General features: G+C 37.4%; 2 protein-coding genes across 10 annotated transcripts; one reads left to right on the top strand and one right to left on the bottom strand.

The window, feature by feature from the left end:
* Positions 1-288: 288 nt before the first annotated feature.
* On the top strand, positions 289-20518 carry LOC120092021 (ENHANCER OF AG-4 protein 2-like). Of its 9 annotated transcripts, none has more exons than XM_090307119.1 (15): positions 289-915; positions 1910-1986; positions 2730-4742; positions 4887-5373; positions 5812-5920; positions 6155-6267; positions 6352-6539; positions 8125-8791; positions 8862-9366; positions 12967-13059; positions 13176-13249; positions 13368-13562; positions 18264-18473; positions 18843-18915; positions 19570-20518. In XM_090307119.1, exons 1-11 carry the CDS (start codon positions 805-807, stop codon positions 13244-13246), a joined length of 4434 nt encoding a protein of 1477 aa, XP_090163245.1. In that variant the 5' UTR covers positions 289-804; the 3' UTR covers positions 13247-13249; positions 13368-13562; positions 18264-18473; positions 18843-18915; positions 19570-20518. The 9 variants fall into 9 exon arrangements, with proteins under 9 accessions (XP_090163245.1, XP_090163243.1, XP_090163250.1 ...); XM_090307117.1 differs by having other exon boundaries at positions 13176-13268; XM_090307124.1 differs by having other exon boundaries at positions 8862-9376.
* Positions 19117-23100, bottom strand: LOC120092022 (uncharacterized). Its single transcript, XM_039050214.2, has 3 exons — positions 22512-23100; positions 21136-21266; positions 19117-20344 (listed from the first exon to the last, which is right to left on the bottom strand). Exons 1-3 carry the CDS (start codon positions 22728-22730, stop codon positions 19576-19578), a joined length of 1119 nt encoding a protein of 372 aa, XP_038906142.1. The 5' UTR covers positions 22731-23100; the 3' UTR covers positions 19117-19575.
* Between the last annotated feature and the right edge of the window lie 972 nt (positions 23101-24072).

Raw genomic sequence — 24072 nt, 5'->3', positions numbered from 1 at the left:
TCCCTAACTGTATAAAATATAGTAATTATATAAGTTTGAAGGTTCAATTTTTATCGTTTGTGGGTCTAATTTCTACCATTATTATAAGTTTGAAGGTCCAATTTGAATACTTTTAGAAGTTTAGGGGCCCAATTTACAATTCAAAGTTTAAGGATGCAATTATAACTACCACCATATTTCAGGGAGGTTTTTGCAATTTGCTCCAAAATAAAAATGCATTCAAATCCGGGTCGGGTCAACTACATTCGTATACCCGGATGCAGGCGGAGCCGTGGGAGACAACCCTATGAGCCAACTTTGATATCTCTCTCCGCTCAACGTTTCTGGCTTTCCCTTTTTGTCTCTCGCTTTCCCTCTCCGACTCCAAAATCTCTCCCAAACTCCCAAATACCCTCTCTCTCTCTCTACTGCACTTCACTTTCTTCTATATTCAACGCCATCTCCGGCACCGGCTCCGACAAGCAATCCCATATCCCAAATCTCAAATCCTCCAACAAATCTTCCTCTAAATCATCTCCACTCCACCGCTTCACCTCCAAAAATTCTCCTCCTTCCCACTCCATCACACTTCTGAATTTCCGCCGCTAAACCCCCCCTCCGCCCCCGATGCTATAGCCCTACCACCGCCGGGGCCATCCACCGCCGGCGAGGGTTCCATCGTCTCCGCGTTTTCCTGTGGATACTTCTCGGCCTGTGTGGATTTTGAAATTTTGGGTTTGGGTTTTGCCCCGAGGTCGTCGATTTTGATTTTTTTGTTTTGTTTTAGGGTTTTTTTTTTGTTCGTTGTTGTTCATATAAACGACCATGGCTCCGGGTCGGAAACGCGGAGCAAATAAAGCCAAGGCCAATAGAGAGCTTAGTTTGGGAGATCTTGTCCTCGCCAAGGTTAAGGGTTTTCCTCCTTGGCCAGCCAAGGTATAATCTTCGATATCTTTTTTTTCCTTTTCCCATTTTCTTTTTAATACGCTGTTGCGTTTACGTGTATGTGGTGTATTGCAATTTGGGAAGTGTGTTTTGTTTTTTCAGGCAGTAATAGTTTCATCAGTGTTGAGGTGGTGCTGTGATTAATTTTGTTTTTTCCGTTCCTGTTTGTCTCATCCTACTTCTCTTCTTCTTTCAGCATACTGGAATCCTTTTTCAATGGTATACTATTTGCGTTTTTGTGTTGCTCACTCGATGTTTGGCCTTTTAAGAACTTTTCGAGCTTGATGTTATTGTTCATTTCCTCTAATTCTTCGACTCGTATCCATCTATTCCTCAAGATTGTATTTTGTGTTACAACTCCGGGGTTTTTGTTTTCTTTTTGGTAGATGGTTATGGAAGTATTTGGTTAAATCTCATGCGAGAATATATATTGTTTTTGGTATGCGGTTATGAACTAGGATCAGGACATAATCATGCGTTCTCTCTCTTGGGCCAATAAGTCTTGTTTCTTGGTTAAGTTCAGTGGTAATTGGCATGACCTTCGCCCCTAGAGGTCGGAGGTTCAATCACTATCCCCACAACTGTTGTACTTAGAAAAAAAAAGTTTTCTTTCCCTAGGAGGAATGGAAGTTGGATATAGAGGCAGAAGAAAAATTATAACCATAACCGTAAAGAAGCCACCAAAATGTAAATTACAATAAAGGGCTCCGGTTGCTTACAATAAAAATATGGAAAGATTACTGGAAGGTTTAATCACTCAGGTCTAAAGAAAAGCGTTAATGATCCTATGTTCTTGGCATTATTTTATTGAGTGTTGAGGTCAAAGAGAGCATTTTTGGGGGGGGTAGTAAGCTAATTGTTACGCTGTTTTTATAAAAAAGAGAAGGTAACTGTGTGGCTAGGTTTTGGAGTATCAATTCATTTGAGCAAGAATAACTACTTAGCCATTTGGAGTTATAAGGGTATGATGGTGTTATGTTTACAGATTAGCAGGCCCGAGGACTGGGAGAGATCTCCTGACCCGAAGAAATGTTTTGTCCATTTCTTTGGAACGCTAGAAATGTAAGTATCTCTTTCTTAGTTTTTTTGTTTTAATAAGCTTGACATGTGTATATGCTTTTCCCTCTCTATCTCATAAACAAAAACTTAGTTTATGCATTTAGCTTTTAATTGCCGTGTAGACTGCATAAATGAGATCATTAGCCTGGAAAGGTGTTTGATACTGGTAGTGGGTATGTACCGCTCATTGTAATTGTCATAGAGAATTGCTTCCTGCATGCACTGTTTGGCATAGGGTTGCTTATATTTATTTATCCTCTTCTTTAAATTTTTAATTGCAAAAACTGTAACTCTGTCAAAGTTTCTGGGAATTTGATTGCTGCACTTGATCAATAACTTTAACTATTGGTTACTGGCATTACCTTTTTGTACGTGCATAGTTTGGATGCGTCAAGGCTTGTTCTCAAATACACTCTTGTAACTGTACAAAGGTTTAAAATACTTTCTGCGACATTCTTTGTTATCGATGGCTAAATTTAACTTAGAACGATGTGTACTTTTTCCATATTCTTTTCAAATGTTAACATCGTTTAATTGGTCATATTTCCAGTTCTTTTCTTTCACCCACCCGTCATTTTTTACGGGTATTCACTTCTTGTAGGTCTTTCTTTTATCTCCTCCTGTGTGCTATAGTACTCAATAAACTTGTTGTGTCTTTCTCTCATCTCCTTATTCATGTGCTATGGACACACATATATCTTTTACACTTTTTAATAGTATCTTTATCCATGTATTGAAATTCACAGAGCTTTTGTAGCCCCTGCTGAAATTCAGGCCTTCACCATTGTGGAAAAGAATAAATTATCAGCTCGTTGCCAAGGTAAAACAACTCAATTTGCTCAAGCTGTGAGGGAAATATGTGCAGCGTTTGATGAAAAACAAAAAGAGAAAACTAGTGGTATGAGCGTTGATATGGATAGATTGGAAACTGAAAGTGGTGCTCCCAGCACTGATGAGGTTGTGGATAATGAGTTAGATGTTGACTTGAAGGATGAATTGGGTCCTGCAGAATCAAATGACGATGCTGTAAATGAAGGCATAGGTGACTATAGCTCTAGACTTGAGCGTTGCTCACAAAAACGAGGTGAAACTAATGTTCCAGACATCAAGCCTACTGCAGAACCGCATCAGTCTGATGATTCGTCTTCAGGAATTTCTTCTGAGCAGAAAGACAGTATATTAGATGTTGCACCAAAGAATGAAGCAGTGACATCTGAATCAGATAAAGATATTACTAAAACAGAAAAGCCTTCTGAACTCCACAGTTTACCTACAACTAACGGTCAAAATATCAAAAAGGAAGGTGCTAGTTCGAAGAAGAAACAAGAGGCTGCTGCTAAACACCACAAGAGCAAAGGCTCTACTGTCACAGCATCTAAGAGCGAAATTTCTGATAATCGTCCCAATCTTCCAGAATCTGTTGTGGATTCGAAGGGTGGAAAGAAAGGCAAACTTACTTCTGGTGGAGTTACGAAGGAGCATGGCCCTAGAACTCTTAAACCAAATTCTGAATCTGGCCATGGGAAAAAGACTAAAGACCTGCCAAGGGATAAAAAACATTTTAAGGGTAAAGATAGTGTGGCAGACACCAGGCGCAGTCCTAAGGAACAGGGACAGGGCAAAAGCAAAGCTAGTACTGGGAAAATGCCTCAGGTTGGACAAGGAAAATCTGATTTGGGATCGAGTGAAAGTTTGCGTCCTGCCAAAAAGTTGAAGCGAGGAGACATAGGAGAGAGTAAGGGATCACTCAGCAACAACATAAAGGTTGTCTCTTCTCCTAAACCTGTTGTGGCTGATGAAAAAGTCGTTAAAAAATCCGAGTTCAAAAGGTTGACGCCCTCTCTTAAATCAGAGAACCTTTTAAAATCTAGTCATCATTCAGATTCTGTTAATTCTGCAGCTGGTGATGAAACTGTGTTGCCTTTGACAAAGCGACATCGTCGAGCTCTCGAAGCTATGTCTGATTCTACAACTACCGTTCATGATGCTAAAAATGAAAAGAGTCCGTTTTCACAGAGGTATGATGCTTCATGTTCTAGTAATGATAAACTATTGGCAAATCATTCCAACAGAAAAAGGAGGGCAGTTTGCATTTTTGATGATGATGATGAAGATCCGAAGACTCCTGTTCATGGATCTTCACGGAATATTGATGCAACTTCAAATGGTCCAGATGCTAGTAAGAATAAAGATGAGCACAATCAAAGCCCTCTTACTTCTCCCATGACTGTTAATGGAACTAGTGGATCAGAACATGGCCATTTTAAGGAATCAACTAGCCAGGTGCAGAGTTTGTCCTCATCTCCTAAAGAACCTAAGACTGAAGAATTCCAGCAAGAAAAACCAGTGGCTGTTAATGCCTCTGAAAGTCCTTCAAAATCAGGATCTGAGCAGCTCCCACCTAAGGAGGCAAAACCAAATTTGATTTCCCCGAAAAAGTCTCCTTCGTTGGCTAATAGCACTACAGCTTTGGAACAGAAAAAGTCTCCTTTGTTAGCTAATAGCACTACAGCTTTGGAACAAGCGAAGACTGTGAAACCTCCAATCAAAGCCTCCAATGCTGGTGTCCAGAAACAATCCCAGGGGGGTTCCGCAAAGTCCATGGTTTTGACTTCAAATTCTCAGAAGTCATCTATCCTCCAAAAAAGTAGGTCACATTCTTCTGGAGAGAAGTCTAAAACTACTCCAAAATCACGAGCCAATGACTCTACAACCATGGTGGGAAGTTCTATGGATCATGATGATCTTCATGGTGAAAGGTAGTAATGTTTGTCATTTAATATCTTCTTTCTTTCTTTCTTCTTCTTCTTTTCTTATATAGAGTCGAAGCTTCAACTTTTGAATGATTTTCAAATTAACTACCTTTTTTTTTTTTTTTTTTTTTTTAAATTCTCAATAAATAGAAACTTAGTCAGTGACTTTAAGGTCACGGAATCTGCCATGTCCATGAAACATCTAATTGCAGCTGCTCAAGCTAAAAGGAGGGAAGCTCATTCACACACAGTCCTTGGGATTTTTAGTTCTGGTATTTTATCCTCTGATGTCCATGGTAGTCCTAGTCCTACTCCAGTCCAGCCGCATTTATCTAGTACCACCCATTTGATGCTGGCAGACTTGAAGGGATCTTATCATCAAAAGGATGTGGCTTCTCCATCAACTCAAGGACATCAATTAGCATCACAAAATCACATTGATATTGAAGAAGTAGAGGAGAAAAGAGTCAGCTCAGTACACAGATCTGTTGGAGATTCACTGAGTGGTGGCACTGAGGCAGCTGTTGCACGAGATGCTTTTGAAGGAATGATAGAGACTTTATCTAGAACTAAAGAAAGTATAGGACGTGCAACTCGGTTGGCTATTGATTGTGCCAGATATGGCATTGCCAATGAGGTAGGCTCCTACTGCGATGCCTGTTAACCTGATTTGGATTATCCTGGATTAAAAATGCTGTTGTTAGAATGACCATTAAAAGATTTCACCTTGCTTTTGTTAAGAGTGTGTGTGTGTGTGTGAGATAAATGACAAAATGGAAGAAATGAAACCTTCTTCTTTTTCCCTCTTTGTTTATCCATATCCTACACCCTTCTTCATCTTGAGTTTGTCGGATGATAGTTACATATGCAGTTGCCCTGTATTAATTAAGCTATGGGTATGATTCTATGGATTGATGGCTAAATTTACCTAAGAATGACTGGTTTGTGAACTAGAAAGGAACCCTGGTTGTCGTGGTTTTGGCTTTTGAAATGACCTAGTCTATCATTTGCAAATAAATGCCCATTGGAAGATCTCTGGTTGCCTTGTAGTGTCTAACTGCTTATCTAACTGTAGGTTGTTGAACTTCTTATCCGGAAGTTGGAGACCGAACCTAGTTTTCATCGCAAAGTGGATCTCTTCTTTCTTGTGGATTCTATAACACAATGCTCGCACACTCAAAGAGGTAGATGCACTTAAGATTGGTTATTAGAAGTAAAAGGGTCCTTCACTGGGAATACTAAACACGTTACTTCTATGTTTATGAAATGATACAAGGCTCTTCATTTCTATTTCTCACCATGGCGTGTTTCTTCTTTTTTAACTCTTTATGAAAGAAAATTTCATTGATTAATGGAGCATTCAAAGGCAGCTTCCATTGGATTACCAAAATAATAATTTCTTCTTATGTTAATCTTAGGTATTGCTGGAGCTTCTTACATTCCTACAGTTCAAGCAGCATTGCCTCGCCTTCTTGGGGCTGCTGCACCACCAGGTGCTGGAGCTCGTGAAAATCGTCGTCAGTGTCACAAGGTACTTATTTTTACTTCTGTCCTTACAGGCTTATGAATCATGCCGAAATAATTTTGAATATATTTCCTGAGGAACTCTCTCCAGGTTCTTCGTCTCTGGCTTGAGAGGAAAATCCTACCCGAATCTGTTCTTCGACGTTACATGGATGAAATAGGAGTATCAAATGAGGATTCATCTATTGGTTTCACCCTCAGACGTCCATCTCGTGCTGAGAGAGCCATAGATGATCCAATCAGAGAAATGGAAGGCATGCTTGTTGATGAATACGGAAGGTCTGGATTTCACTTTACTCTCAGCTTTCAACTTATATTATTATTTTTATTTAATTTGTTATACCATATTTCCAAGCATATTATTTCATCCTTGCCTTTTCTTCCTTAAAAAGAAAGCAAAGAACTACTATGTTCTCGAATACCAAGTCATCTAGTTTTATGTTATATTGGGTATGGAATTTGGTAGTATTTAATGTAGGTACAAAAAGTTGATAGTATATTTGATTGGTTTCTTGGCTTGTATTCTCGAATAATCTTGTATGCAAGTTGAAAAGATTTTTGCCTTCAATGTAAAGTTTGCTCGATAGGGTTCCACTTGGCCAGGACTTTTTGGGAATTTTAAGGCTTTTGTTTTTGTTCTCTTATTATCTCTTGTTTTTTTTCTTTTATAACAAATTATCTTATTTGAAAATTTAAAATATGCAAAAGAAGAGGGAGGAAATCCTCTACCCGAGCTAAGGAAGTTGAGAATACCTTCCATTTAGCACAAAGAGACATGAAGCAAGTTACAAAAAGATTTGAGTAATTTGCACCCCGATAAAGCTATGAATATGGCTTTACTACTCTCTTATTCAATTGGAGAGGTTAGATGGGGGCTTCCTCCCTTTTCGTTATTTCATACCATGAATTAAAAAAAAAAAGTACGAAAACAATATGCTCCTGAGGAATAGGAACATCTGTATTCTATGAAAAGAACCCTTGTTGCTTTCTCCAGCATAAGAGTTCAAAGAAAAGCATTAACGTAGTCACTACACGCATAGATATGGATAGAATGATTGGACAGCCAGGCATTAATTTGACGCAAGTCCAGATGAGGTTTTCATCTTTGAAAGACCATTAAGGTGGCAGTGATCAAAAAAAGATTTTTTTTCTTTTTTTAAACAAACATTTCTAAGGAATTCCAGCTAGGAGTGACAGAATGCACAAGTTCTCCCTTTGGTTCCCTTTTAAAGGATTTTCCTTCAAGCCAAATATACTCAACTCGTTATTGGCAACCTCGAGACATGTTGACAACATGTCTCGATATGGTTTTAACACTTACCCTCCCTGGCCACAGTACTTGGTTTTCAATCTGTACATTGTCATCGATGTTGCTAATTTTCTTTGAGTATGTCTTAAGATGTTCTCTTTCATTATTTGGATAGTTTGTCTAGTATGCATATGTTTATCCTACTTTTGTTGGTTCGTATGGCAGAAGAGTTCCTCTAATTTGTTTCTTGTGATTTTACTTCCATAATTGTATGCTATCGTTTTGTAAATTTCATACATCAATGTGTTTATTTCTTATTTCAACGTTATATTTTCCTATGGGATTGAGTTTCGATTGTACCATTCTGTCTGGAGTGGATTATGTTGAGTTGGGGGTCGGATGAACTTCTTCTAGAAAGTGTGTCGGTAATCTTCCTTGGCCGTTTGGGGTAGGGTGGACATAAAATTTCCCTTACCAGTGTACAAGTTTTGTTTGTTGAGATTTTGTTTCTTGTACTAACAAAAACTAAATTAAATGGAAACATGCTCTTGTGACATTCCTTCTATTTTTCGCATTTTATGAATCATTTTGTGACTCTTTCTGGAATTGTATCAGCAATGCAACATTCCAATTGCCTGGGTTTTTATCTTCACACGTATTTGAGGATGAAGACGAGGATCTTCCTACCACTCCATGTAAAGAAGCCACTGATGCAACTTTGATAGAACTGAGACATGGTGTTGGAGAGGCAGAAGCATCTGCAGTTACTCCGGGTGACAGGCGCCATCGGATCTTAGAGGATGTGGACGGAGAGCTTGAAATGGAAGATGTTTCTGGCCATCCAAAGGATGAAAAGTCGTTGGATGGTGATGGTTCTTTTGAAATAGATGCTCAACATCAGTCTTCAGATAGAGCAACAGAACTTGCATCAATTACTTCTTCAGATTTTCCCCCTCTGCCAGAAGGTTCTCCACCATTACCTCTCGATTCTCCTCCTCCACCCCCACCCCTACCTTCTTCACCACCCCCACCTCCACCTCCATCCTCTCCATCACCACCACCACTCCCACCTCCACCACTTCCGTCATTGCCACCACCTCCTCCTCTACCATCTACATGCCCTCCACCACCACCTCCACCACCATTAATTTCCCAACCACCAGTACCCAGTCAGCCTCCCTTGCCAAACCAGCAGATATTACCGCTTCAATCTTCACAGCAGCCTTCAGGACAGCTTCCTTATCAAGCTCCAATACCCCGTGAATACTGCAGCATAGCTAGTGTAAGAAATCAATATACTTCTTGAAAATTTATTTTTATGGCTATGGTAGTACTTAGCGTCTTTTCCACAGGGAAATCAGCATGTGCCAATGGTGGCTGGAAATGCTTCTCATGGAAGTCACGTGGATGCTTCTGCTAAAAGTGAAATGTATGGCCAGCAGGCACCTTCTTTTGTCCCAGCTGCTGTCTGCAATTCTATCGAACCTTCTGGATTTAATTCTTCAAGGCAATCAGAGTATGGGCATAATGATATATATCTGAATACACCAGTTTCTCAACCAAATCAGCAATATCAGCAAGGTAACCCCAACTTTATTCAAAGACAGATGCTTTCTGGCCCACCTCAAAACCCACCAACTCATTTCTCTTACGCTAAGCCTCCAGTTCAGCAGCATCCTCCTCATCCATACCATCATTCATATTCTTCGCCATCCCTTATGGATGGACGGAGGCCGTTTTTAAGTGATGAACAGTGGAGAATGCCTTCAAATGAATTCAAAACTGAAAGTCGTCAAGGTGTATGGATGAACGGGGGGAGAAATCCATCACATCCAGGTCCACCATTCAGCCAGGAAGGTATTAAAATGTAAATATTTCATTGTCTATCTTGGTGTGATAATATCGTGGCTTTATTCTTTGTCTAGATATGTATTGATGATGGGAGAAGTTACGTAAATATGGTGTGATAATATCGTGGCTTTATTCTTCTTCTTTTATTTTTTATTTTTTCGTGTTCTTTTTTTACTACTTTATAAGGGATCCAAATACACAACTGCGGATAACAAAACAAAGATTATGAAATAAATTGGATGCCTTAACCCAATGGAATGTGCTATCTGTGTGTGAGGAATGTAAACTTTTACAATTGGCTGAGAGGGAGGATTTTGCTTCTAGGGATCTGAGGCGGGTTGACCCTCTATCCCTTTTTCTCTTTTTACTAGTAGTTGATGTTTTGAGTAGGTTAGTCTCTATTGGTGTGGATAAAGGTTGTATTAAGGCCTTAAGGGCTTCCTTCTGGGAAGGCAGAGTCTTTGCCTTTCACACCTTCTAGAAGACGATTGCGCTTTATTGCGCCTTGAGCTTTGAAAAAACATTGGGAAGGAGAAAGAATGGGAAGAAACTACCTCACTTCTAATATAGTATTAAATTAATAAAATGGCGAACTCAGCCATATACAGTCGTCAACTTAACCGTCACATCAATTTTTGTTAGTCAACAACAATTTAAGACCATCTTTTTTTTTTAAAAGGAAACAAGTCTCTTTATTCATTAAGAAAATGAAATGAAATGAGACTAATGTTCAAAATACAAGGATACAAAAAGAATCAGCAGGTGCACCAGAAATCTCAATTAGGTTGACACCCCCTTAGCGCCCTCAACAATTTAAGACTATTTAGAACCATTTCTCAAACTTTAGGGACTAAAATGTCTCTTTTCACACTTGAGGGACGAAAAAGACACTAAGTTCAAGTCTGGGGATCGTGCACCTGTTGATCCTTATGACTTCCTTGTAAATTGAGCATTAGTCTCACTTCATTTTCTTAATGAATAAAGGGACTTGTTTCCTTTTCAAAAAAATTATATTTTGCTTCCTCTTTTCTTTCTTTCTTTCTCTTCTTCTTCTTCTTCTTCTTCCTAAAAAAAAAGAGATTAAGGTCCAAAAGAAGGTTAAGTTTTTTGCCTAGTAGGTCTTGCATGGAAGAGTGAATACTTTGCATGCATCAACATTCTCCCTTTTTTTTCGAGACATCAGTGGTGCTCCCATTCGTGGGTAGGAATCTTGACGCTATCCTCTGGGGTTGGTGGTATGCATAGACAGATTTTGAGATGCTTTTGGAGTATTGTTGACTTGTTCTGGCATTGCTGTCTAGGATGGATGAGATTTTGTTGTTTCCCTGTTTCAGACAGGAGGATGCTTTTCTTTGGTGAACATGCTTTTTCGCCATTCTTTGGTTGAGGGAGTTGGTTTGAGAGGAATGGTAGGCATTTTAGAGCCATTAAGAGATTTTAAGGGGAGTTCTGGGATGTTGTTGGTTTCAATACCTCATTGTGGGCAATGTCTTTTAACACTTGAGGCACGCTAAAACGTAGTATCCCTCTAGGGCATAAGTGCAAGGTACAAAGAAAACCCTAAAAGTGCAAACATTTCTTTGTGAGGCACATTTTGTATAAAAATACACTAAAATAAAGGTATATATGTATATTCACACTAATAAACCTTCGTGGAAAGAAATGAGGGTTAATAAAGGAAAATGTTCAAAAGATAAACAAGATTCAAATACTAGTATTGGGGTCAATTCTCCACAGAAAAACATGAAACGATCCAACGATAATGACAAATAAAAATCTTAAGTCCTGAATATTTTACTATCGTGACTAAATGGGGGTTCATCCTTCGGCCTCATTTCAATGAGAAAAATTGCTCTTTGTTTTCCTTCTCTAAAATAAAGAAGCATTGGAAGATTTAATTCCATGGAAGGACAAAGTGTGGAGATATACCACTAAGGACTCCTGCTACTTCCCTTTGTTTTATATATATTTTTAGAATCATTCAAAATCACCCACTCCCATAACAATGTTTTAAAATGCCCTATCATGCGCAGGTCTGGTAAGGGGAGGCGCAATAATGGTTTATCTTTTGGGGGAGCCATCCCTACTGTCCCTGCTAAGGCCTTAAAACGTGAAATTCAAAATCAACTTTAGGACCATTAAGTTTGCAAATGTCCTTAAGTGGCTATGGACATTCACCTAATGGTGCACTATGGAAGAACATGACCGCTAGTGTACGTGGGACTGATCTCTCATGATGTAGGGAGTACTAGGGAAAAAATGGTTAATCTTGGGTAATTCCATGATTCTTTTTAGTTTCCTATTTAGAATTTAGTTTCAATTTGCTTTTATTTTCTCTATATATAAATAGAGAATCTCTCTCATTTATTCATTAACTTTTGGTTGATAATGACTTTGATTTGATTCTTGGAGAATTCTCTCCTTTTATCCTCTTAGGCCACACCATCTCAAGCTCTCAGCTGAGGTGCTTACCCCCCCACCCCAGCGCAAAAAAAAAGACTCCCTCCATTTCTACCTGATAGTTGTTGCATTTCAGAAACAGACGGGCCTTTTGCTGATTGTTGTAACACAGAACTGGTTTCCAATGAAGTCCATAGAGAGCTCAACTGTTGGTTGGGGCTTATCAACGATGTTTATTCAGTTCAACTAGGGGGGAGGGAGGGAAGGACAGTTTTTTTTATCCTTTGACCCCTTGAGTCCTTTCTCTTCCATGTGTTTTTTAAACTCATGAAATTTTTACTAAGTTTAGATCCCCTCTGGCTAGTTTGGTCTGGATATTAAAATTGTGAGGATGGTTGTCTTCCTTTTGTCCCTGCGGAAGATTCAGAAGAAATTGCATGATTGGGTTTTGTCTCCCCATGTGCAGTGTTTGCACAATGTCAGTAGATCATCTCTTCCTCACTGCCCTTTTGCGTTCAAGGTTTGGGTTTTTTTTTGGATGAATTTGGATGATCAGTCTATTTGCCCAGAAATGTGGACAAGTGGCTCCGAAGCTCTCATGGGGTGGCAGTTAAAAAACATGGCTAAAATGTTGTGGAATTGTGCAGCAAGGGTGCTGTTTCGGTGTAGTTGGAAGGAGCAGAGTCGAAAGGTTTTCCTGAAAATCCGGCTTCTTTAGAAGTTTTATGTAATGGTGTTCAACTTGTATAGTCTGTCTTGGTGGTTTTGTAGTCGCAAGAAGTTCTTTGGTAAATACAGTTTTTCTATGATCCTCTGCGATCTGGAGAGGCTTCTTATTTTGTTTTGTGGGGGCAACTTTTGCACACATTTGTTATATCTTGGTTTCATTTAAAAATAAAATAAGCACATAGCAAATTGGCACTTACTCAAACCTCCAACCAGTAGAAATCTCTACTTTTTTGCTCAAAAACTTACAAATCCAAATAGGATTTTTTGGTTCCTAGGCTTGTTTGATCTAAGACATACTATTCAATTTTTATTTTGGTCCCATAAGGATTACGCTTTAATTTATGCTCTACTGAAATGGACTCATTCATTGATTTTGAGCATCTTAGAACAGACCAAATGTAAGATTATAATTTGATATTCACATTTCCTTACCTACCAGTATCAACTATCCTAATGCTATATAATTCATCTTTGTAGGCTATTTTCAACCACCTTATGAACGACCACCAAATAATATTGGTTTTCAGCGTCCTGCCTCCAATAGTCTTCCATCTGGAACTCCAATTTCTGGTGACTTTTCTATTGTGCTATATTGTTCATAATTTTAATTTTACGAACAACTGTAAATTTATAGAACATTTTCCCCAATTTTATATAGAGAAAAGTCTCTTATCACATTTTTACAGGTCATGGCATTCCTCAAATGTTGCCGTCTAGACAAGACATTTCAACTCTTAATTGTTGGCGGCCTACATAAGAGGTGTTTTTTTCTTTCCAATGTGAGTTTTTTCTTGCATCATTGTAGTAATGTTCACTACATATTCTCTTCTGAATCTCTGAGTTTTCATCTGTTGAATACTTCCATCGTGTTCTTTCAGTGCTCAATATGGAATTGGAATACCAATTGATTTGTACTGTAAAGAAAGATCAGCTATGTGCATAAATTTTGTACAACTTGAAGGTGCTGTCAAGACTTTTGGAGGCTCTCGGTTGAACTGTGTACATAGTAGTTATCCTGACAAACTTGATCCAGGAACATTTGCTCCCAAGTGTAGGCTTATGTTTCTGACCTGGTTAGTGTTATCTAGTCTTGATTCTTGTAATTAGTTTTGCATAACTAGCTTGAAATAGCATTTATTCCATCATTAGGAAGTTTCTCGTAGCATTTCAGGTAGCTAGTCCAAATGCTTAAGATCACTTTAATCTCTATATATTTTAAATGGCATTTTCATGATCAGAATAAATTCACTCATTCTTCAATTCCCGAAGTTTTTCCATGTGGCTAAACATGTCATATTTGAATTGAAATAAAGTTCGCTATCTAAGCTAGGGAGAGAAATCCTCTACTTGTAGAGAATTGAAGAAACAATATATATATTATATATGCACACACACATATTTTGAATGATGAGAATGTATTTAAAAAACTTGAGAGAATGTAACCAAAACTGTTAAACTAACTACATTGGAGTTATAGATCCCGAGGACAATTGAGAATTTGAGTGTTATGGTTCTCGTAGGCAGGAAGGGGTATCTTTAAGATTGACACTGAGAAGACCTATAACCATGTGTGGATTGGGATTTCTTGGATAAGATCCTTGCAGAGATGGATTTTGGGTTCAAATGGAGATCCTGGTTTAGAGTTGCAGAAGGATAGTTTTTTTTTTTTGAGAAAAGGAAACAATTGCAGAAGGATAGTTAAGTGCTCCATTCTTATCAATGGTAAATCTAGGAGAAGCATTTGTGCTTCAAGATCGGATGTTCCCGAAGGGACAGCATTTGTGCTTCAAGAGGTCTTTCCTCTCTGCTATTTACATCCTTGGTAGAATTATTCATTGTTTCAGAAAACTTAATGTGGCCTTGAGGTTCTTTCTCAAATTGAGTTGATGCGAGCAAAATCATAAAAATGTAAAATTATCATATTCCTAATGCTGTATTTTTCATACGAAAAACTGAAATACATCACTTCTTTAATTGGAACTAAACATGATATCTAAAAAACTAGATAATTAGAAGATAAGAATACAGAAAAAACCAAGAGAAAGTTTAAGAAGAAAATACTAGAAAAAAGAACATTAAAATTTTGAACTAAAAAAACAATTTAACAAAATTAAGAAGCACGTAAAATATTTATTTGATGTAAATTTGTAAACGATAATAAAATAGTAGTGAATGGGTAGGGATATGTTCATCTCAGAGAGAAAAAATAAAGCTAAAGATGAAAAAATAAACCGTTAATTCCTATCCATATAGAGCAGTAATAATAAACAAAGGAAAGGTTGAACTCATTAAATAACCCACTACCACTAACATAAGCCACTGGTAGGAATTTGCAGTGGAACGAAGCTGGAGGCTTATGCCTTGGGGCATCTAGAGCTGCTCCTTGCCTCAAAACTCATTAAATAACCCACTAACATATTTATTTTGAATGAGTGGCGGGTAACATTCTGGAGGGTTTATAGATGGAGGAGAATAAGGTGGCCTTGTCTCATCTCCTTTTTGCCAATGAAATAATGTTTTTTCCTTAAGAAAGAAGGAATCATTTCTTAATTTGAATAGAGTTTTGTTCGGGTTCTTTAGGATTGATAGAGGCAAAGGTTGAATCTTAGTTTTTCTTTTTTTAGAAGAAATAATTTCATTGAAAATGGGCAAAGCCTCCAATCAAAGAAGTTACATAAAACCTCCACTTTTAAAGGAGAGAATTATAGCTATAGTGATGAAAGAGTGAAGAATATTTACACCAAGAAACAACCAAAAGAACTATAGCATCAAGTTTGGTAGATTGGCGACCTTGGTGGGATTTAGGATCGGCAAACTTCCTTTGGTGTTCGGTCTAAATTGTAATCCTATCAAGTTTGGTAGATTGGAGACTTTGGTGGGGTGGTAGGTTGGAGCCTTTTCGTCGTCCTATTTTGGTCTTCCCCCTTGCATATAAACCCAAGGGTCTCCTTATCTTTTGGGTATTCTTTTGTTTTGAGACCACGTTATAGGTAAGATTTGAGAGATGCTCACTCTTGAGGGAAAGGTTTTTCTCCAAAGGTGGGAGACTTACCCTTAATTAGTTTATCCTAAGCAGCATCCTGGTCTACTTTATGTTCCTGTGTAGAGCCCCTAGTACAGTGAGCAAGGCGATTGAGAAATTGATGAGAAATTTCTTATGTATGGGGTTTGATTATGGAAAGGATTGCACGTGAGATGGAAGAGGTGGTGTTTTAAGTCTTTGTACCTCAAGGGGTTAGGCAATGGTAACATGAGGTCGAGAAACTTTGATGGTTCCGTCATGAATATGATACCTGAAGGCACAAGGTCATAGTTAGAAGGTATGCTCATCCTTTTGAATGGACTGTTGGTTGGGTTATACGCTGCAAGGAAGGATCTGACTGTACCGCTTTTCAGATGCGAACAAAGTATAGGAAGATATTTAAGCTAAAGATAGGCAATTGGAAACAGACCCCTACACTTTATGATTCCCTGGTTATATTAATCGTCTCTTTGAGGAATTTTCGCTTTGGTGTTTGGTACAGTCCTCATCATTGAGTGTTTTTTTTCTCCATCTTTGTGTGGAGGGTGAAGAATCTACAAAGGTTAAGTTCTTCGTGCAGTAGGTTATGCCTGAAGGAACACTTCGAATTGGGTCTTGGGCAGATAGTCCAACTTTTGTTAGGTTGCTTTGTCATATTCTTTGCAAGAGTGCAGCACGGATTTTAATCATATTCTCTGGCGATGTGTTTTGGCTGGTTCTATTTGGAGCTGTTCTTAAGGCATTCGACTTTTGCTTTGTCGGCTTTTAGGGTTGTAGAGAGATGTCTGAGAAGCTTTTTTTTTTTTTTTTTTACCCATTCTCCTTTTCATTTCTTTTAAAAAAAAGTTGTGGGCCTATGGGGCGAGAAGAATAAAAGAACCTTCGAGGGCCAAGAGAAATCATCTAATGATGTTTGGTCTCTTATTAGATTCTTTGTTTCTCTCCCGGCTTCAATGACAAGGTCTTTCTATAATTACCTTCTTGGTGTTGTTTCATTTGATTGGAGCCCTTTCTATAGTTCAGCTCTCTTTTGTGGGCTTTATTTTGTATATTTGTATTCTTTCATCTTTTTCTTGATGGAAGTTCAGTTATTCATGAGAGAAAAGGTTTGTGTATATGACAAGAAAATTCTAATGAAGTTCTCGTGTTTCTTTCTAAACCCCAGGTCCCGACATCTATAAAAAAAATATATAGATAAAATAATAAAAAGTTGTAATTCCAGGCTTTCTTCAGAATTCTCATCATGTGATGAGAGAGCATTTTTGAAGGTCTGGAACAATCTCTATGAGAGGCGTATCACCAAGTCGTATGTCTTCTCGTAAGAAAGTACACTTGTACCATTTTCGAGGCTGAGGCTCTGTAAAGCTTTTATAAGTAGGCTTCTGGGTTCACCATTTAGCTTCATCACAAAAAGACCACTTTGGAGAGACTTCAGCATAATGCATATATCTATGTCAATTGTTTGCTATTTGAATATGGAATCTCTAAATCCATTTAGCATAAAAACCTCCCCAATCTTCTGCGTTCTGCCTTGGGGATTGTTATCCAACTTGAAGGATTTCTCCAATATGCTGACAGATTTCTTGGGAAGTTCTGACTAGCATACATTAAAGCATTGTGCTTGAACAAGGAAAATGTAGCAGCCTCATCAACTAGACCTTTGGAAGTCAAGTTGGGGGAAGGTTGTATTATAGCCCTATAGGTTCAGAGAGACCATCCATTAATCACCTACACAAATCTGCAATCTTAGAATTATTAGGTCTTTTGAAGGGGAAAAGGCATGTCAAATGGGACAAGGTGGCCAGACTGATTGACAAGGGACTTGGTTTTCGGTTTTTGCACCCGAAGAATCTACCCTTAGTGCCAACATTGGCAACTTCTTTGGAGGTTTTATGTAGGATCCTGTAGCTGAGGGTGGTGGTCAGCATCCATGGAGTTTGCCAGTGTGGATGGATTCTGAACTTCAGTCCTAAATAGAGTGAGAGGTTGACTTGATCATTCGATCATAGGACAAGCTCTTAAATTTTTTGGTTGCTGAATATCACTGGCAGTGGAACCCCCTTCTGTCGGTGTTGGGAACACTCGTGACAATGAACATATGTTTGTATATTTACGTATTGGAAGTTGAAAGGGTTAAGGCTTAGGTTCTTGCATTCCTCTGGTATTTTTCCTCTTACAAAATGCTTTTGCCAATGCTATATCCACTGCTATATGGTAGGGGTGTTCAGAGAAATGATTAAACCGTACCAACCAGTTCTTTATTTGGCCACCTCCCTCTCTGATCTTCTTGCGTCCATCTCTGCAGCCACTACTCTATTTACCCCTCTGATCTTACTGTGCTAAGTCACCATATGCGCCTTACTAAATGACCTGATGATCATTGTGCAAAGGACGTTGTACATTTTTTTTTCCTTTTTGGTATAGAGAAGATTAATTATCGGTATGATAATATAACCCACCCACCCACCCCCCCCCCCCCCCCCCCCCCCCCCAAAAAAAAAAAAAAAAAAGTGACAACAGTTTTCACATCATGTCTTACTTATCTAGATGTGCTCATAATATCTAAATCAGAGAAGTTTTTAGACTATGAATAAGTGCTTGTTCACTGATGTTTGTATGGGAACTTATGTACTAATATAAGTATTCATTTGGAGGGCGTCCTAGCTTGTATGAGTATGTTTAGTTTGGCTTGCAGATGATGATGATGTATTCGGTAAATGATATGGGTGTCCGTGGCCATATGTTGTGACAGGTTTTGATAGAATTTTAAGATAGAGAAAGATGAACAATTTTTGAGATTCTCAGACATGTTTACTTTAACCCGGGAAAAGAGGAGAGAGTCGCATTATATCCATGGAGATAGCTCACAGCTGCGAAGTTGAGATAGACTATATTTAACATGGATTATTGTGCCAACACACGTGCCTGATCCTTCCTTATTATGCAGACTCCCGTTGTAAAGGTAGTCCCCAGATACTCAAAAAACAACTTTTCAGATTTTATGTAATACAATACTTTCATTATATTGTACATGATATCATTCCCCTTTTCTCAACCCTCACGTCTTAAAGTATTTTCTAAAATAATTTCTTTATCATTTAAAAATAATCAAAATAGTTCAATTAGGAGCTTCATTTCCCCATTTTAACTCCTTATCCTCGCACTGATGCTTAAAACATAAAACTCTTTTTATATGCTCGGCATTTTTTTTTTTTTTTAAATTTGCATCTGATAGATTTAGATTTACTTTAAGTGGACGTGGTCTGCTTTGAAAGTTTGGCTGTATGCATTTTGGTTTTGGGAGAGAATTTTCATTCATTACTTGGCGCAGTTTAATGAACTTTCTAAAACAGCGGTGTGGTGTATTGGACTTTGGTATACAATCATGCACAATTCATAAAGAGGTACCTTATTTGCTCTCTACTTGAATGTGTTGTTCTAATTGAAAGTGGCATTGTAATTTCTAAGATACAGAAGTGGGATAAAGAAAAATTATCCAGTGTTTACGTTTTAAAGTTTTATTCGATTGGTATTCACAATTATTTTAAATTGATGAATATATGTATAGGAAAAAACTTTATATATTGCAGTGAATGAGAGCTGGATTTTGATGCCATAGTGAAAATTAAAGTAGTATTATAATAATCTTCAACAAATCGGAAGGGAAATAGCAAAAAAGTATCAACTAATACATTAAACTGAACACATCACGCTTTTAAAAAAAATTGTTTTCCTTTCAAAGTTTCGACTGAGTTGACCCATATTTAACTAATATACATTTCCTACAAAATAACAGACGTGAGCACGTGATGGCATGTGTTCTTCCATCAATTCACTGTTGTGTTGTGTTCTCAAAAACAATCTCTCTATCTTTAAGGAACTAATAATTCGAAACCAAAATGGACCTGTGATTTGACTTTTTAAAAAAAATTCTTCTATAGTTGTATTCTTTCTTAAAACTATAAAAGACGGCATATTCAAACCTCTGATAAATAACGGATCAAGAGTTGGTAGAAAATTTATCCCCCTTCTTTTTTCTTTTTCTTTTTTAAATTCAGATGGAGCTAATCAAGTGCAGCTTTGTTTCTTCGACCTGTCAAAGGCTTTGGGAAGCCATCAAATATCGGTCTCGAAGCAGTTGAAATTGCCTGAGACCAGATTGATGAAGTGATGCCATTTTCTTGATCTGGCAAACTTGATGTACTTGACGACTTCCTGAATGCAGCAAACCCATCGGCAGCCACAAACGAATCCCCCAGACCAATTGGAATTGGAATCAATCCGACTTCATTGTCGCTCGCCAAATTAGTTCTACTAGAAGTTTTGGGTCTTTGAGCCAATAAGCCTTTTCCAGCTGACGATGAGAAGCCATTACTACCACCACTGCTGTTGTCATCTTTCAAGAGCATTTCGGGAGAATTCGAAAAGTCAGCCACAGATTTCTGGCGCCTTCTGATCAATTTATCACTCCATTTCGGATCTCCGTCCCCGGCTTCTGCAGATTGCGGATCGCCTGACTCTCCTTTCTCACCCAGAAATCCGTTCACTAAGCTCTTGGATTTTCGATGGTGATGTGTTAGTAAATCCGAATGCTGTGGGGTCCCAGAGACAGGCTCGTCTTCTAAATAATGGGAGACTCCGCTTCTGTACACTGCCATCTCGAAACCGTCAATTCTGCTCTTCTGATCGGATGGTTTAAGCCCATAGTAACCTTGTAAAGAGCTCATGGCTGGGGACACCCTTTGATCGGAAGACTTCAATTTGAGGGACTGGAAAGATTCGAAGAATTCCGATGAAAGAAGTTGACTTGGAGTCTTTTCGGAGCTGCTCTGTCTGCAAAAGGATTCCCTTATCAACACAACATAATGGATGAAAAATTATAATCATCCACTTATTGAATTTTAATGGACATAATGTAATAACATCACTTGGGATAAATTTCAATTAGAAATTTACACACTTGGGAATAAAGAGATACAAGCAAAGTTTTGGCGAATTAAATCAAAATTGGCGAACTATGCTTAAACATTAACATTTGACAGGCTCTGCATTATATTTATGATGGATGGGCCATGAATGAGACTCTAGGTATACTATTCATAACAATTGTAACTTTTTAAATTTCTTTGTACATTCAACATGAGGTTTGTTGACATTCAATTTTGTATAATCCAACCACCTGAGCACGATATATGCCATCACTATATAGCATTCCACACTCACAAATCACAATCAGTGCCACTCTTCAACCATCGCCAACAATTCCTAACAAAAGAACTATTCAGTATACACTATTCCAACCCATGACCTCCCATCATAAAAAGAAGAGCCATTAAAGCCCCAAGGCGTCCACCAAACATAAAAGAATGGCCCTAGCTCCACTAGTATATCATTTATACTTTCATCATGGCTTCCCTTTGGTCACTCCAAGCACAGTTTTACAGATAGAAATACTACTTGAACTCCAACCTTAACCTCAAGCCCTATGTGACTGATAACTATTCTGCAAGTCAATACGAAGCTCAAACACGGAGTTGAACACAGCTCAACGAGTCAACTCACAGCATTCTTGTGCAATAATATGTGGAAACAATATGATAGATATCAAAACAGCAAACACATACCCTGGAGTGTTTAGACCTTCTAATAGACAAGGAGATGGAGGATGCCTTCCAGGAAGAGGTATCTGCAGAGATTTAAGAGCAAACATTTGAAAGTCTGTGACTAGCCCATTCATCTTCTTTATATCTGCAACCTGACGAATCACCATAAACAACAATTACAGTTTCATCTTAAAAGACTCATTTTATTGTAAAAAATTATACTTGAAGACACAGTGATAACTGTATTCTATCTGCATTGTATACCCAGATCACAAGCAGTCTAATTTTCATTGAGATAACCCAATAAACAATATCACAAATAGCATCGATGGTGGATGAAAGATACTGTCCGACTTTGGAGTGAAATTTTCTACTATACGATTATCACAAGAAGAAGAAAATCGATATTCATAAGATTGGCCAATTAGCAAACCCTAAGTAGTCAGTGGGGGAGCTAAGTATAGAAGGCGTAGTTTTCTTTTAACTCTAAAGTTTCTTAGAACTCTCATTACATAACTTAGAAATAAGAACTTTGACCCTTTGAATTTTGATTTTTTTCAATAAATATTACAGTTCTCCTATAAAATTACTGTGTGATTTTAAGGCTGGTTAAGTTTAGAGGAAAATATCAATTTATACTCCTAAACTTTAAAAATTGTGCCAATTAAAACCTTGAACTAATATCAATGAAAATCTTAAGTTTTCAGAAGTGTATTAGTTTATACCTCCATTAAATTTCGTTTGAAAAATCTTGTATGAAACATATATTCATTTCATTTATACTCCTAAATTGTCACATTGACTCACTTCTAGTAGGATTAACAAAATGGATCATTAGAATTGCTGGATGGAGGATTTTCAAAGAGTAACTTTATCCATATGAAATAAATTGATATAATTGCTAGTGTAATCCCAGAATTTATAGATATTTTCCCTAATATTTTATTTCACAAATGTTTGCCACCCAACAAAAACTCCCGCTCCGCCCCTTTTATGTGGGACTATGGGAAAACAGGAAAGATCTGATAAACATCTGTACCGGTCCATGCTAGTACAATGATTATCTCAGGAGGGGGGGAAAAGTTCTGGTTCATTCAATTTTCAATAAAAATCCGTCATAATTCTCATTTCGTCATAGCAGAAAATTTCAGGTACGAATGAGTTGTCATCGATCTGGTACCTTTAGAAATCATGCCAGGCCAAAAAGGAAAGAGAGTAATTATAGCTTTGTAGATTCATTATAAAAAAATCTAAATATAAAAAGAGGAGAAAAGGCAACATAATGTTTTCTCATCATAACGGCGACTGAAATAAATTTGAGACCATTACAGCCTAATGCAAATTAAAAAATTCTCTATATACTATAAACTAATTCAAAATTCTGAAGTGTAGTTTACCTCAACACCATACTTGATTGCAACTCCAGCAAGAGTATCTAATTTAGAAACCGGATGCACGATGCAATTCGAAGAAGATGCAACCTGCGACGTCTTCCCAGAGCTTCTTCTATCAAGCGTGCTGTCTCCATAGACATCCACTAGATCTAACGAATGATAACCATTGCTTTCATAACTATAATCACAATTCCCATTTCCGTTCATCCGCCCCCTTTCCATCTGCGCCTCTCAAATCCACCATCAAAATCAATTTCCGTCAAGAAAGAAAAACCATCATCCAATCAACCAAAATTGAAAAATCGATCCAAATCAAAGACCACAAAAAGAATCGTCTCGGAAAACAATCTGCGATAATCAGGATGAACAAGAACACGAAAAAAGAACCCTAGATCTGAGTCGAATGAAAATCGTTAAAGAATATTTTCGCCTTTCCAGATAAAAAATTCACAATCCAAAATTTCCTGGAAAAAAATAATGAAAGATTTTCGCTCGTTTTTCTTCTCTTCTTTTTTCTTCGTTCTTTCACAAACCTCCTCAAAGGAAAAAAATATATCCCACAATTATAGAATTTTGACGATTATATTTACCATTTAGATATTAAAATATTTTTATAATTTGAATAATCTATTGGGCCGGCCCACTACAGTAGAGACCCAAATCCAAAAGGTATGTGGGCCGTAATTTGTCGGTGGGCCCACTGGAAATTTCGGCAAAATACACGTAAATTGAACTGTCTGGCTTGGTTTTCTAGGCCGAAGCGCGTGGGTCCCAGTGACAGTTAAGCTTTGATGGGGTCCACAGGCATGCAATGGAGACTTTGAAAATATTCTTAAATAAAAAATAATTTAGAAAGTCTCTGGGGAATCTGGTCCTTTGAATATTCATTGGGGTAAAGGGTATCTGATTCTGATTGACTAGGAATAATTTAAGGGAAATTTTTATTTTCTTTTTAGTCCTTCCATTTTTATTAATTGCTTAGGTTATTCTCGTTAGGTCGTTTATTTCTTAGGAATCTAAAATGTCTGTGGAGTGGACATCTTATGTTTGTTTTATAATAATGGAAGATGTCGAGATAATTCTTAAAATTAATAATAACGAATGACCTATTTGGATTAACTTGAGAAAAAATTGTTTTTAAAAATACTTATTTTTATTTAAACACTTTTTATAAGAATTTATTAAAATATACTTGAAAAGCTATTTTGTGTGGTTGTCAAATCCTTCAGTTTTTTTCAAAATAATCTATTTTTAAATTAAATACTTGAAAATATATTTCAGACACACCCGAAATCTTTTTCTCTGTTTTCTAATAATATTTTTACTTTTACTTTTAGAAATTAAAATTTAATGGGGAGAGTAAGGCTTTTTGCTTGGACTTGAAAGTTCAGTTAAATCTACCATCGTCTGCTTTTTTTTTTCTTTTTTTCTTTTCGTTGAAACAATCTGTTATTACTTTTTTGAAAACTAATTTGTTTGTTTCATTTCAAAATAAAATATTAGTACTAGTTTTCACACAAACAACAATTACCATTAGATAATAAGGATGTCTCAATTTCTCGTA

The sequence above is a fragment of the Benincasa hispida genome, chromosome 11 (genome assembly GCF_027475165.1).
Source record: "Benincasa hispida cultivar pf3 chromosome 11, pf3_genome.v1.1, whole genome shotgun sequence".
Lineage (NCBI taxonomy): Eukaryota > Viridiplantae > Streptophyta > Magnoliopsida > Cucurbitales > Cucurbitaceae > Benincasa > Benincasa hispida.
This window is presented reverse-complemented; position numbering and strand designations above follow the sequence as displayed.